At 47.9% G+C, this 15873-nt stretch overlaps 1 protein-coding gene across 1 annotated transcript; it reads left to right on the forward strand.

Annotated features, from left to right (window-relative positions):
- The first annotated feature begins 13914 nt into the window (after window positions 1-13914).
- LOC115644527 (C-type lectin domain family 4 member D-like) lies at window positions 13915-15379 on the forward strand. The gene is made up of 4 exons (XM_030549026.1): window positions 13915-13921; window positions 14447-14598; window positions 14782-14915; window positions 15220-15379. The coding sequence occupies exons 1-4, from the start codon at window positions 13915-13917 to the stop codon at window positions 15377-15379; spliced, it is 453 nt and encodes a 150-aa protein (XP_030404886.1).
- Window positions 15380-15873: the final 494 nt, after the last annotated feature.

Raw genomic sequence — 15873 nt, forward strand, 5'->3', positions numbered from 1 at the left:
AAACTGATGTGCTCAGGCATATCGTTGAGGTTCAGAAAAGGCAGCATAAGCACAGACCGCTGCTACAGTGCCTGTGTAACCAACCGCCCTCTCCCCCCCCCCAGTTCCATAGCCTCCTCACCCAGATGCCCAAGATGCAGTGGGGAGGCCTCCGAGCACCCAACCACTCCACCCCAGAGGATTGCCCAAGCAACAGAAAGCTGGCATTCAATAAGTTTTAAAGTGCAGTGTGGCCTTGTCCTTCCCCACCCCACCCAGTGCTTACCTACTCCCCAACCCCTCCAGGGCTACCTTGGCAGTTATCCCCCTATTTGTGTGATGAATTTATAAAGAATGCATGAATGTGAAGCAGCAATTACTTTATTGCCTCTGCAAGCTGTGATGGAAGAGGGGAGGGGAAGGTGGTTAGTTTACAGGGAAGTAGAATGAACCAAGGTTGAGGGGGTTCATCAAGGAGAAACAAACAGAACTTTCATACCATAGCCTGGCCAGTCATGAAACTGGTTTTCAAAGCTTCTTTGATGCGCACCACACCCTCCTGTACTCTGCTAACCATCCTGGTGTCTGGCTGCACGTAATTAGCGGCCAGGTGATATGCCTCAACCTCCCACCCCACCATAAACATCTTCACCTTACTCTCACAGAGATTGTGGAGTGCACAGCAAGCAGTAATAACAATGGGAATATTGGTTTTGCTGAGGTCTATCCAAGTCAGTAAACTGTGCCAGCAAGATTTTAAACCTCCAAATGCACATTCTACCACCATTCTGCACTTGCTCAGCCTATAGTTGAACAGCTCCTAACTACTGTCCAGGCTGCCTATGTATGGCTTCATGAGCCACAGCATTAAGAGGTAGGCTGGGTCCCCAAGGATAACTATAGGCATTTCAACGGTTATTTTCTGGTCTGGGAAGAAAGTCCCTTCCTGCAGCTTTTGAAACAGACCAGAGTTCCTGAAGATGCAAGCGTCATGTACTTTTCCCAGCCATCCCACGTTGATGTTAGTGAAACATCCCTTGTGATCCACCGATGCTTGCAGCACCATGGAAAAGTACCCCTTGCAGTTTATGTACTTGCTGCCTTGGTGCTCCAGTGCCAAGATAGGGATATGGGTTCTGTCTATCACCTCACCACAGTTAGGGAATCTCATTGCAGCAAAGCCATCCACTATGACCTGCACATTTTCCAGAGTCACTACCCTTGATATCAGCAGCTCTTTGATTGTGTTGGCTACTTGGATGACAGCAGCCCCCCACAGTAGATTTGCCCACTCCAAATTGATGCCCGACTGACCAGCAGCTGTCTGACACTGCAAACTTCCACAGGGTTATTGCCACTCGCTTGTGAACTGTGAGGGCTGCTCTCATCTTGGTATTCTTGCGCTTCAAGGCAGGGGAAAGCAAGTCACAAAGTTCCATGAAAGTGCCCTTACGTATGCGAAAGTTTCACAGTCACTGGGAATCGTCCCAGACATGCAACTCTATGCAGTGCCACCAGTCTGTGCTTGTTTCCTGGGCCCAGAATCGGCATTCCACAGCATGAACCTGCCCCATTAACACCACGATGTCCACATTGCCAAGACCCATACTTTGAGAGAAGTCTGTGTCCATGTCCTCATCACTCTCGTCACCACGCTGCCATCGCCTCCTTGCCTGGTTTTGCTTTTGCAGATTCTGGTTCTGCATATACTGCAGGATAATGCGCATGTTATTTACAGTGCTCATAATTGCTGCAGTGATCTGAGCGGGCTCCATGCTTTTCGTGCTATGGCATCTGCACTGAAAAAAGGCGTGAAACGATTGTCTGCTGTTGCTCTGACGGAGGGAGGGGCGACTGATGACATGGCTTAGAGGGAATTAAAATTAACAAAGGGGGTGGGTTTGCATCAAGGAGAAATACACACAACTGTCACAGAGAATGGCCCCCTCAAGGATTAAACTCAAAACCCTGGGTTTAGTAGGACATTGCTCAAACCATTGAGCTATCCCTGCCCCATCTATTCATAGAGGGAGGGAGGGGGGAGGAAATGAATACAAATGAATGCAGAATAAATCTGGTCTCTTTCTTGTTTTGATCCACTCCATCTCTCTTATACATCTTTAGCTGGCAGCAGACGATCCAGCACGACTACTAGTCATCGTCGTCTCTTGGGGGCTTGCCAGAAGATGGTGCAGTATGGTTCTAGGCACCACCAAAATTTCTACAAACCTGTAGAACTACTCACGACAATGTTTTTGACCAACCAGGCATTCGGAGCTCAACCCAGAATTCCGATGGGCGGCGGAGACTGCGGGAACTCTGGGATAGCTACCCACAGTGCAACGCTCCAGAAGTCAATGCTAGCCTTGGTAATGTGGATGCACTCCGCCGAGTTAATGGTCTTAAGTGAGGACACACATAATTGACTGTATAAAATTGATTTCTATAAAATTGACTTCTACAAATTCAACCCAATTTTGTAGTGTAGACATACCCATAGTCGCTGCTGCTATTCCCTGGGCCACTTCCCACATAGCCCCTTCCTCTTCACCCTTACCTCAGGGCTGAAGTTCTCTGAGCAGGATCTCTCACAGATTTCCTCACCAGGAGCATCTCATTACCTTCCTCATCCTTACACTCCCAGCCAACATCTAATCTGCTTAGCCCTTGCAGCGCCTTTTAACTGAGCCTTCAGGGCTCTGATTGGCTGCTTCCTGCAGCCTTTCTAGACAGGTCTAGAGGACCCACCTTCACTGCTTCTTTTCTGGGGCAGGGTGTGGCGGGGCAGGGAGGGATCTAGCAGTGGACATCAAAGGACCTGTCACAAGCATTCATAGATCTTCATTGTCTCTTAATGAGTCCAGATAAAGATATAGATAGATATCTTTTCTAATTTCCATCCCTGCAAATCCCCCGGGCTCTGAGACTCAATCTGGGCTCTTTCTTCTTCACTCATCATCACTGCTGTTAAGATTCTGCAGGGCAAATTCTGCCCTCAAGGATGCCTGCACAACCCTCATTGTATCTCCTGGATGTGTAACTTAGGGCAGAATTACATAGCAAATAACAACTCTGCTGATGATGCACAGGCAGGAACAGACTCTAGTTCTCTCTCTGAGTTGTACTGGCTCTGTAGGGCTAACAGGAGTAAAAGGTAGCAAACATGTAAAGTCAGTAGGTTGACTGGGAACTCACACAGGGAGCGGGGTCTGTAGGGCATGGAGGAGCCATTTTTACAATTGCTTTTTAGAGAGGCCCACATGAAGTCTTAGAGTAACTCAGGGTTCAGTTAAATCAGTGCAGTTTTGTCATGGAGACAAGCCTGCAATTAAACTCAATAAGATGGAGTCCTTCTGAAACTCTGCTGGGAGATGTTGTTGTTATGACTAGGCCTTCTAGCCTGGTTGTACTTGCAGTGTAGATGAGTACAGTGAATAGTTATTATTTCTTATAATTATTGTCTGGGATAAATATTCACAAGTGCTGTGTGAGCAGCAGGGACTTTAAAACCTCTGTAGAAACTACAAACTTTATTTGTTATGGCTACTGACTCATGCTACTTTAAAGACATACTTACCAGAAGAGAAGAGGAAAAAGACTCAGCCCTCTTGTGTGAGAGACTCAAATACTTTGATGTGAGGAGGCGCAGAAAGAGGGCTGATTTTTCAAAGGAGGGCCTGTCTCCATGGCAAATTATACCAGAATAAGGTGGGATGTGAATTTAAAGTGCTGTATTACATTGGTATAATTCCCTGTGGGAACACTCTAATTCTGGTTTAAGAGCATCTTTCTCTAGTTTATCTTCTCTCTTTTTGTAAGAGATTTAAGCTTAACCCCTGCAACCGCCCCCCAAAATGCTACTCTTAGGCTAGAATAAGGATATACTCACGGGGGGAATTGTACTGGCACAACACTAGTGGTTTAATTATAATTATACTGGTAAAACTTTCCTATGTAGATAAGTGTTATAACCTTAGTCCCAGATTTGGACCTTAGCGTCCAAAATATGGGGGTTAGCATGAAAACCTCCAAGCTTAGTTACCAGCTTGGACCTGGTACTTGCTGCCACCACCCAAAAAATTAGAGTGTTTTGGGGCACTCTGGTCCCACTGAAAAACCTTCCCTGGGGACCCCAAGACCCAAATCCCTTGAGTCTCACAACAAAGGGAAATAATCCTTTTTCCCTTCCCCCCTCCAGGTGCTCCTGGAGAGATACACAGACACAAGCTCTGTGAATCCAAACAGAGTGACTCCCCCTCTCCGTTCCCGGTCCTGGAACAAAAAGGACTTTCCTATTCCCCCAGAGGGAATGCAAAATCAGGCTAGCCACTTCCGCACACAGATCTCCCCGATTTCTTCCTCCCACCAATTCCCTGGTGAGTATAGACTCAATTTCCCTGAAGTAAAGAAAACTTCAACAGGTCTTAAAAGAAAGCTTTATATAAAAGGAAAGAAAAATACATACAAATGTGCTCTCTGTATTAAGATGATACAACACAGGGTCAATTGCTTAAAAGAATATTGAATAAACAGCCTTATTCAAAAAGAATACAAATCAAAGCACTCCAGCACTTATATTCATGCAAATACCAAAGAAAAGAAACCATATAACTTACTATCTGATCTCTTTGTCCTTACACTTAGAAACAGAAGATTAGAAAATAGAACTACTTCTCCAAAGCTCAGAGGAAGCAGGCAGGCAGACAAAAGACTCAGACACACAATTCCCTCCACCCAAAGTTGAAAAAATCCGGTTTCCTGATTGGTTCTCTGGTCAGGTGTTTCAGGTGAAAGAGACATTAACCCTTAGCTATCTGTTTATGACACGCCCCCCAAATTGCAGACAGTGGGGAAGCTCACTGGCGGCAATTTCCTTCTAGAATTTGAAAATAAACAGATTAATACAACACATGCACCTGTACATATACTACTAAGTATATAACTAACAGACTTTTACATTTTAAGAACACTTTTTAACTACTGGATTCTGGGAAACTCTCAAGGGAGAGTGCATCAGCAACTTTGTTAGAAGCTCCTGTGATGTGTTGAATTTCAAAATCAAAATCTTGGAGAGCTAAACTCCAACGAAGAAGTTTCTTGTTGTTCCCCTTGGCAGTATGAAGCCACTTTAGTGCAGCATGGTCAGTTTGTAGTTGGAACCGCCGTCCCCAAACATATGGGCGTAGCTTTTTCAGGGCGTACACAATGGCATAGCATTCCTTTTCACTGACTGACCAGTGACTTTCCCTCTCAGACAGTTTCTTGCTGAGAAACACGACAGGATGGAAGTTGTGGGTCCTTCCTGCATGAGAACTGCTCCTATACCACGCTCAGATGCATCTGTGGTTACTAGGAATGATTCGTCAAATCCGGGGCCCTTAGCACAGGGTCAGACATGAGCGTTGCCTTAAGTTGGGTAAAGGCTTTTTGACACTCATTAGTCCACTTGACTGCATTCAGCTGGGTCTTTTTGGTCAGGCCGGTCAGTGGGGCAGCCATTTGGCTGTAGTGTGGTACAAATCGCCTGTAATACCCAGCCAAGCCTAAGAAGGATTGGACCTGTTTCTTGGACTTTGGGACAGGCCACTTTTGGATGGCATCCACCTTGGCCTGTAGGGGGTTTATGGTTCCTCGACCCACCTGGTGTCCCAGGTAAGTCACTCTGTTTTGGCCTATTTGACACTTTTTGGCCTTAACAGTTAGTCCTGCCTGCCTGATGTGCTCAAAGATTTTTTTCAGGTGTTCTAGGTGTTCGGGCCAGGAGTCAGAAAAAATGGCCACATCATCGAGGTAGGCAACTGCAAATTCTCCCAGTCCAGCTAGTAGACCATCTACCAGCCTCTGGAAGGTGGCGGGTGCATTTCGAAGGCCGAAAGGAAGGACATTGAATTCATACACCCCCGCATGGGTGACGAATGCTGACCTCTCCTTGGCAGGTTCATCTAGCGGTACTTGCCAGTACCCCTTGGTTAAGTCTATTGTAGAGATGAACTGGGCACGTCCCAACTTCTCCAATAGCTCATCGGTGCGTGGCATTGGATAGTTGTCCGGACGAGTTACCGCATTTAGCTTACGGTAGTCCACGCAAAAGCGTATTTCCCCATCTGGTTTGGGTACCAGAACCACTGGAGATGCCCATGCACTGGTCGATGGGCGGATTATACCCATCTGTAGCATGTTCTGGATCTCCCGTTCTATAGCAGCTTGGGCATGAGGAGACACTCGGTAGGGTGGGGTTCTGATTGGGTGAGCATTACCTGTATCAATGGAGTGGTATGCCCGTTCAGTCCGTCCTGGGGTGGCTGAGAACAATGGGGCGAAGCTAGTGCACAGCTCCTTAATTTGTTGCCGCTGCAGACGTTCCAGGGTGGTTGAGAGGTTCACCTCTTCCACGCCACCGTCTTTTTTTCCGTCGTAGTAGACACCGTCAGGCCACTCAGCATCATCTCCCTGGACTGTAAACTGACAAACCTGTAAGTCTCTGGAATAGAAAGGCTTGAGAGAATTAACATGGTACACTTTAGGCTTTAGTGAGGAATTGGGAAATGCTATGAGGTAGTTTACAGCTCCCAGGCGCTCTTGGACCGTGAATGGCCCTTCCCATGATGCTTCCATCTTATGGGCCTGTTGTGCCTTCAAGACCATAACCTGGTCTCCTACCTTGAAGGAACGTTCTCTGGCATGTCTGTCATACCAGGCCTTTTGCTCTTCCTGAGCATCCTTTAGGTTCTCTCTAGCAAGGGCTAAAGAGTGTCGGAGGGTGCTTTGTAGGTTGCTTACAAAGTCCAGAATGTTAGTTCTTGGAGAAGGCGTAAACCCCTCCCATTGCTGCTTCACCAACGGTAATGGCCCCTTAACCTCGTGACCATACACAAGTTCAAATGGTGAAAACCCTAAACTGGGATGTGGTACAGCCCTGTAGGCAAACAGCAACTGCTGCAACACTAGGTCCCAATTATTGGAGAATTCGTTGATGAATTTTCGTATCATGGCCCCCAAAGTTCCATTGAACCTTTCCACCAGGCCATTGGTTTGATGGTGGTACGGGGTGGCAACCAAGTGATTCACCCCATGAGTTTCCCACAGTTTTTCCATGGTCCCTGCCAGGAAATTAGACCCTGAATCTGTAAGGATGTCAGAGGGCCAACCTACCCTGGCAAAGATGTCTGTTAGGGCCAGGCACATAGTGTTAGCCCTGGTGTTGCCTAGAGCTACTGCTTCTGGCCATCGGGAAGCAAAGTCCACTAAAGTCAGTACGTACTGCTTTCCTCTGGGCGTCTTTTTTGGGAAAGGGCCCAGAATATCCACAGCTACTCGCTGAAATGGGACCTCAATTATGGGGAGTGGCTGGAGAGGGGCCTTGACCTGGTCTTGAGGCTTTCCCACTCTTTGGCATACCTCACAAGACCGGACATACTTGGCAACGTCCTTGCCCATCCCCTCCCAGTGAAAGGACTTCCCCAACCGGTCTTTGGTTCTGTTCACCCCAGCATGGCCACTGGGATGATCATGGGCTAAGCTTAAGAGCTTCCCCCGGTACTTAGTTGGAACCACCAACTGTTTTTGCGGCTGCCATTCTTCCCGGTGTCCACCAGAAAGAATTTCCTTGTATAAAAGTCCTTGGTCTATAACAAACCGGGATCGATTAGAAGAGCTGAGAGGCGGTGGGGTGCTCCGTGCCGCCGCCCACGCTTTCTGAAGGCTGTCATCTGCTTCCTGCTCAGTCTGGAACTGTTCCCTTGAGGCTGGGGTCACCAGTTCTTCCTCAGACTGTGGACTTGGGCTTGGTCCCTCTGGAAGCGATGCAGGTGGTGGGGTTGTTTCCGTTGCTGGTGAACCGCTCTCCGCTGGTGCACCTGAGGGTATTTCAGGCTCTGGCTGAGCCTTTTGGGTATGGCTGTCTTTTGCTTCTGCCAGTTCTGGCTCGCTGGCGCCCTCTGGCGTTGAGTTTGAAGATGTGGTTGCACTTGCTGGTGCTGGTTGCTGTTCCAGTTCCGGGCCTGGGACTGGAGATGCTGTGGCTGTTTCCGTGGTTGGCATGGAATCTGGATCCACTACCTCTGTCTGGGTCTCTGGTAACACAGACGGGGCGTCTGTGGACGGCTCAGGAACAGGAATGGGTCTGGAAGCTTGCCTGGTTTGGCTACGTGTAACCATTCCCACTCTCTTGGCCCGCCTCACCTGGTTGGCCAAGTCTTCCCCCAGTAGCATGGGGATAGGATAATTGTCATAGACTGCAAAAGTCCACATTCCTGACCAGCCTTTGTACTGGACAGGCAGTTGAGCTGTAGGCAAGTCTACAGCTTGTGACATGAAGGGGTAAATTGTAACTTTGGCCTTTGGGTTGATGAATTTGGGGTCAACGAAAGATTGGTGGATAGCTGACACTTGTGCCCCCGTGTCTCTCCACGCAGTAACCTTCTTTCCGCCCACTCTCAAATTTTCCCTTCGCTCCAAGGGTATTTGAGAGGCATCCGGGCCTGGGGATCTTTGGGGTGATGGTGGTGTAATGAATTGCACTCGCATGGTGTTCTTGGGACAGTTGGCCTTGATATGTCCCGGTTCATTACACTTAAAGCATCTTCCATCTGATGGGTCACTGGGCCGAGGTGAGTTACTGGAGACTGGTGAGGTTGAAGGGTAGGGTATCTGTGGCTTTACTTGGGTGGTATGTGGGGCCTTTGGCTGTCCTCGGTTGTAGGGTTTATGGTCTGTGTGCCCCCTGTGGTAATCGTTCCCCTTGACAGTAGCTTTCTTGCTTTCTGCGAGTTCCATCCATTTGGCTCCAATCTCCCCCGCCTCAGCGATATCTTTGGGATTTCTATCTTGTATGTACCGTGTGATGTCTTCAGGAACACCATCCAAGAACTGCTCCATTTGTATGAGGAGGTTCAGTTCTTCCAAGGTTTGAATGTTGTTTCCTGTTATCCAGGCCTCATAGTTTTTTGCAATGTAGTAGGCGTGTTTGGGAAATGACACCTCTGGTTTCCACTTTTGGGTTCTGAAGCGCCGACGGGCATGATCTGGGGTTATCCCCATTCTGTATCTGGCCTTGGTTTGAAAAAGTTTATAGTCATTCATTTGCCGCTTAGGCATTTCAGCTGCCACCTCTGCTAAAGGTCCACTGAGGTGTGGCCTTAATTTTACCATGTACTGGTCTTCGGGGATGCTGTACCCAAGACAGGCTCTTTCAAAATTTTCCAAGAAGGCCTCGGTGTCATCACCTGCCTTGTAGGTGGGAAATTTCCTGTGCTGTGGAGCAATAATTGGCGCCGGGTTGTTAGGGTTGGCTGGCACATGCAGCCCAGCTTTTGCCAACTCCAGTTCATGTTTTCTCTGTTTTTCCTTCTCTTCATTCTCTTTTTGTTGTTTTTCCATTTCTCGGCGGTGGGCCGCCTCTCTTTCTCTCTCTCTTATTTCCATCTCTGCTTGTTTTATTTCCAGTTGTCGCCTGTGTTCAGCTTCTTTGAATTGCTCTTCGGCCTCCATTTTTGCCTTAGAAGTCATGGTTCCTGTTTTCTTGTGTTGGGGTGCCCTCCGGTGTTTATCCTCTGAACTGCAGGTTCTCTGTTGCCTCCTGAAGTCTGCCTAGCAACAGTGCTTTTTTCCCTTTCTCTCTCTAGCTAATGTTCAATGAAGGGAAACCAGAAAAACCACTTTATTTGCATGCATATAAGTGCTGGTACTTGCCTCCTAATGGGAGGGCTATTGCATGACAAAAGACCCTTAACAGTTTGGTAATGGCTTCTTGCTTATTATGCAAGCCACAAACTGCCAGAGAGAGCAGAAAAAAAAATTCTCTCTGGTTCCCTTTTAAAACCAACTGTTTCTCTCTCTCCTAAAAAGCCCTTAGCAGAGAAAAGAAAAATACAATATTCCCACTGGCCTCTGGATTCTGTCTAGATCCCACCGGCTGCCACCATGTCATAACCTTAGTCCCAGATTTGGACCTTAGCGTCCAAAATATGGGGGTTAGCATGAAAACCTCCAAGCTTAGTTACCAGCTTGGACCTGGTACTTGCTGCCACCACCCAAAAAATTAGAGTGTTTTGGGGCACTCTGGTCCCACTGAAAAACCTTCCCTGGGGACCCCAAGACCCAAATCCCTTGAGTCTCACAACAAAGGGAAATAATCCTTTTTCCCTTCCCCCCTCCAGGTGCTCCTGGAGAGATACACAGACACAAGCTCTGTGAATCCAAACAGAGTGACTCCCCCTCTCCGTTCCCGGTCCTGGAACAAAAAGGACTTTCCTATTCCCCCAGAGGGAATGCAAAATCAGGCTAGCCACTTCCGCACACAGATCTCCCCGATTTCTTCCTCCCACCAATTCCCTGGTGAGTATAGACTCAATTTCCCTGAAGTAAAGAAAACTTCAACAGGTCTTAAAAGAAAGCTTTATATAAAAGGAAAGAAAAATGCATACAAATGTGCTCTCTGTATTAAGATGATACAACACAGGGTCAATTGCTTAAAAGAATATTGAATAAACAGCCTTATTCAAAAAGAATACAAATCAAAGCACTCCAGCACTTATATTCATGCAAATACCAAAGAAAAGAAACCATATAACTTACTATCTGATCTCTTTGTCCTTACACTTAGAAACAGAAGATTAGAAAATAGAACTACTTCTCCAAAGCTCAGAGGAAACAGGCAGCCAGAAACAAAGACCCCAGACACACAATTCCCTCCACCCAAAGTTGAAAAAATCCGGTTTCCTGATTGGTTCTCTGGTCAGGTGTTTCAGGTGAAAGAGACATTAACCCTTAGCTATCTGTTTATGACAATAAGCCCTGAGAGACTGAGCCTAGACTGAAACTCCTAGGGATGGAGAGACACTACTAGTTCACATCTTGCCCTTTGTCTGAGAGGAAGGGCTTAACCATAGTGTCTCAAACAGTGCTGACTGCTTGTCCTTGGCTGCACTTGTGGTTATGGCAGATGATACACATTATCAGCGAAGGGTGATTTTGTTAACGTAGCTGAGACTGTGGAGTCACAACCAGCAGAAACAATGAAAGAAGGAAAGACTCAAAGAAAGAGAGCCAGAAAAATTAAAAAAGGAAAAGTGCTTCAAGGCGCCGCCAGCTGGACAGTCAACGGCCCAGTCAGCCAGGCTGACCAGAGCCACCAGGATCCCTTTTCGACTAGGTGGTCCAATCAAAAACCGGAGAACAGGTTATAGGTAAGTGAAGACAATACCATTACAATTTCCTTTGAACTAAACTAATACATCAGTGAATGGGCCTTATTACACTGCAATATCTTTTAACAATTCTTTGTTAATATATGAGTGAATTAGCCTGCAGCCCTATCCTGAGCTGGCAGACAGCCTTGTACCCCCTCAATAATTTCTATTCCTTGGCTAGACCAGGGCAATATGTCCCTATGACAGAGTGCACTTGGACCTCCAGGATAACAGAAGGAACCCAAGACAGCTGCCCTATTCTTCTCCCTGGAGAGGTTTGTGATGGCATTTGTGACAAGAAAACAAACAAAGGAGAAGCAGTCCCTGGTGAGCACCAGGAGAAGTTGTAATGTATGGAGGAGATGACAAGAAGGAGGGAAATATTTTACCCACTCTTTTTTTCCCTCTCTCTCTCCTTTACAGTTACCCAAGTTGGCCTCAGGACAAATCAAATACCACCTTTTTCATACCTGATGGGAGGGCGTAGCGAGGCGGTGTGGCTCCCCTCCCCCTCCGGGAGGGTCGAGCCCCGTCAGTAATCCACGGGGGCGGGGCCGCTGGGCGGAAGTCCTGCCCCTCAAAGGGTCAGACGGCAACCCGGAAGAATAAAAGCCGGGCCCCAGCCTTAAGTTGCGGCTTGGCCACCGGCAGGAGCAGACGTGCCCGCCGCCGCTCGTGACTGGGAGGCTGCCCAAGCCAGAGGTCGAGACCAGGAGCTGCCAGAGCTGCCTCGCCCCTACTGCGACGAGGAGCTGCCAGAGCTGCCTCGCCCCTCCTACGACGAGGAGCTGCCAGAGCTGCCTCGCCCCTACTACGGCCCCGAAGAGCCCCCAGACCAGGCGTGGCCTGAATTCCCCGAAACCCTACCGGACCTGCCGCCCAGCCCGGATTGGAAGGAACCGATGGTCCTGGACGTCTCCGGAACAGAGGCCCCGGACCAGGTAGGAATAGAGGGGGAATTAGGAAGTAGCCTGGGGGCAGCTGACTCCAGTCAGGCTGCAGAGCTACAGTTGCCCATGTCAGTGTGTTGCAGTCAGGACCCCACTGACCACCGGTAGAGGTGACAACAGCTACCAGGGCCCCAGGCTGGAACGCAGAGGAGTGGGTGGGCCTGCGTTCCCCCTGCCACCTGTAAGCGGGTGGCAGATTCCCCCTCTTCCCAGTCGGAGAGGCCTGTAACGGTTTAAACTGTGTTTGGTGCCCCGCCCAAACCAAGGGCTGGGCCCCCCACGGACCTTGCCACTGCTCTGCCCTGCTCCAAAGGGCCAGAGCTGTTTAAACTGTGTTTGGTGCCCCGCCTGAACCAAGGGCTGGGCCCCCTTTGACTTTGCCATTGCTCTGACCTGCCGAAAGGTCAGAGCAGACTGTAATTGCAGGGAAGACATCGAGGCCGGTGTGGCTCCCCTCCCCCTCCAGGAGGGTCGAGCCCCGGTGGAACCCGTCTACAGAGAGGTAAGGAGTGGGGTTACTTTGGGGCATGATCACTCTCTCGCAGAGTCTCTTCCTTACATCTTCCCCCCTTCCTGCTGCTTGGTTACCACAACTCCTTGTTGGATATGGTCCCCTTATCTTCTCTTATTACTGAAAGGTAAGGCTTTCACTCTGTGTGGTGGAGGGACAGCCTTGTGCTTTCACTTACATTCTCTTGCTTGCTTATTCAGCCTCTTTAAATTAAAAGCAAGGCCAGAAGCAAGATTATTATTGTTTGGTCTTTACCCTATTTGCTTCACATTCTTCTAACACCAGGTACATATATAAGTCACTGCCTAGCAACATAGGTTGCTGGGTAGTAAACACTTTCATATCTTCACTGCAGTGCTTCTGATTTGCTGCAGCTCACATCAGTTATGAAGCAAAAAATATTTTTGTTTAAAATTCCAAAATGGAAAACTATAAAGGGGTGTTTGTGTAAACTATAGCAATACACATAAAGTGCCTCCATCTGTACCCTTGCAAAAGGCTATTTTAAAAAGTGAGACACCAGGGATCCAATAACAAAACATTTCCGTATCTGAAATATTTTTAAGTACATTACTATCTTACAAATTCCAAATGGACAGCAAATGAAAAGCCCTCCTACACACCTATTTTGTATGTTCCTGTAGTTTTTTTTCCTGTAGTAAACTATTTTGCAAATATTCTCACTCTTTTCCCATATAGCAAAATTCTCTGAGGCAACCTTAAGTATGCCTTTGTTACCACTCCACCATAATACTACAAATTAGAGGATGTCAGAAGAGAGGGCAGTGATGGAAGACTGACTGAAAGGAATGAGTTTTGAGGAGTGATTGAGGTAGGAGCACATGGGTCAAGGAGGTTATTCCAGGTATCGAGGACATAGTGAGAACAGTTGTAGCATTGCTTATGGAAAAAGGTCAGGAGAGTACTGAGATAAGCCAAAATGGCTGAATGCAGGTGTAGGAAGCAACTATAGATCACATGGAGACAAGGCAGAGCTGTGGAGGGCCTTGAAGGTGAGGTGAGGGGTTTGAATCTGACACAAGCAGAAAACAAAAGCCAGTGAAGACAGTTAAGCGGGAGATTGGGGGATGGAATGGCAGCAGTAAGCTGGATGGGCTTGAGGTTCATAATATGAAACCTGAGGAGACCGGATGGGGGGTTGGAGCCGTAGTCAAGATTAGAGAGAGATAGCTAAGGCATGGCCTGAGGAATTGGCAGTACGGATAGAGAGAGGGAGGAAAGGACAGGCAGAGCTCAGGGGTCAAATGGATAGAGGTGGGACTGAATGGCTGGTAAGGGTGAGAGTCTTCACAGAAGAGACAACACATGAAGTGATTAGAGTGGATGAGCACAGGCAAGGGTAGGGTGCAGAGGTAGAATAGAAGAGGACCATTGAGGAAGGAAGTGGACAGAGGGGGAGAAGGCGAAGGAGGAGACACTAAGAGAGAGGCTGCCAGAGCAAGCACAGAAGCAGGAAGGGAAACAGTCCAGCACAGAACCAGTTAGTGTGTGTTAATGGCCTACAAGTCCATCCAGGGAGCAAGCAACAATGAGGGAAAGAACTGACCAGGAAGGGTTTAGAGGGAAGAATTAAGTATAAAAAAGACCAGGTAGGAGAAAAAAGAATTAGTCTGCATGTGATGAATCATTGCCTCACCATGAAGGCCTCTGTTAGTCCCTATTGCTCGAGATATGTGTGAATTGAAGATGGACTGGATGGAACTACCTTGTACTGGACCTGAGGACTGAACTGGGTATCATCTAATAAGTCCTTTCTGTTTCTATTTTCTGTGATTCATTCTTCTCTCCCCTCACAGAGGAAGTCTGGACGTGCTGCCCCAGGGGCTGGGAGCTCTTTCAGGCCAGCTGCTACTACTTCTCTAAAGACTTTATGACCTGGGATGACAGTGAGAGGAACTGCACAGGGATGGGCTCCCCCCTGGTGGTAATCAACACAGGAGCTGAGCAGGTAACTTGCTGGGAGTCAGGCTCCTCTGGGCACTCAGAGTGCAGCCCTGGACTCTGTGTTCATTCAATCCTGTGCTTCCTCATCCATCACATTCAGCATCACCACACCCCCACAGGGACCACTGTCTCCTACTGTCTGCCCAGGGACTGCACCTGGTGGAGATTTGATTTTATTTTTATGCAGGGTTTCATCTTCACTCGGGTAAATGGAACAGTTACAGGCAGCGAAGGAAGGAATTACTGTATTGGTCTGACTGATAAGAACAAGAAAGGCCAGTGGTGCTGGGTGGATGAGACTCCATATAACGATACTTCAGCGTGAGTATTTCCTGGGATGGAGACCAGTTACCACCCTCCACTTAGTTCCAGGATTAATACACAATGGAGAGAGAGAGCGCCTTACCCACAACTGGAACTCTGGAGCTAACCATATCTGGTCTAACAGAAGATTTGAAAAGGGAACATGGATAGAGGCTATGAATGAATTTTAGAAAAAGAGAATTGTCTGTGACTGATTCAAGTGTTGCAATTCTCCTTCTACCTCATCATCATCAACAACAACCCTTTCCCCTGAGACGTTTATAATGATGCATCTCTCACACTGAGCTTCTCTCTCTTACAGGTTCTGGAGACCTGAGGAACCCAGTCCTCACAACAGTGAGAACTGTGCTGTCATGTATGTGCCAGGAGAACAAAATTCACATGGTAATAGGAATTGGAATAATGTCCCTTGTTCCAGTGCATATCATCAAATTTGTGAGACTGCAATGCTTAGATTTTGAGGAAGAACCTCCATCCTGGATGTGAGGCTGGAGAGTTAGCGTATCTCTTGCTGGGGTCATCTCACAGAGAGACCTGGTGGGAGGGTTTGGATCAGCCCTGGGCTATCATGACATTGGGCGTAGACAATGGAGAGTGATATAGGGGCCCAAACTCACTCACTAGATCAATTTTGGAAAACTCTGAAAACAACTGAAAATATCCAATGTGGAACAAGCCAAAGTACAGTGAGCTCTGCCTGTGATGTCATGGAAGCTCCCAGGAGACTGGTGGAGGAAGCAGGCTGGGGCAGTGGTTTTGCCTTGGGAAATCTTGAAGGGAGGTTTCCCGTTCATATTAACCCTCCCAGTGTTGGTCAAGATAACAACTTACATTGTCTGCATACTGCAGCAGGGCTGTTAAAACAAGGAATAAGGCCCTGTCCATACTGCAGAAATAACTAGGTCAGACCTGTTTCCCCTTGACTCTGCTACAATACGGTTCCACCTTGTAACAG

The sequence above is a fragment of the Gopherus evgoodei genome, chromosome 1 (genome assembly GCF_007399415.2).
Source record: "Gopherus evgoodei ecotype Sinaloan lineage chromosome 1, rGopEvg1_v1.p, whole genome shotgun sequence".
Taxonomy (NCBI): Eukaryota; Metazoa; Chordata; order Testudines; family Testudinidae; genus Gopherus; species Gopherus evgoodei.

Coding starts and splice junctions, on each gene's coding strand:
- LOC115644527 (XM_030549026.1), top strand. Junction 14,599..14,781: donor TCAACACAGGAGCTGAGCAG/GTAACTTGCTGG, acceptor ATTTTTATGCAG/GGTTTCATCTTCACTCGGGT. Junction 14,916..15,219: donor CCATATAACGATACTTCAGC/GTGAGTATTTCC, acceptor TCTCTCTTACAG/GTTCTGGAGACCTGAGGAAC.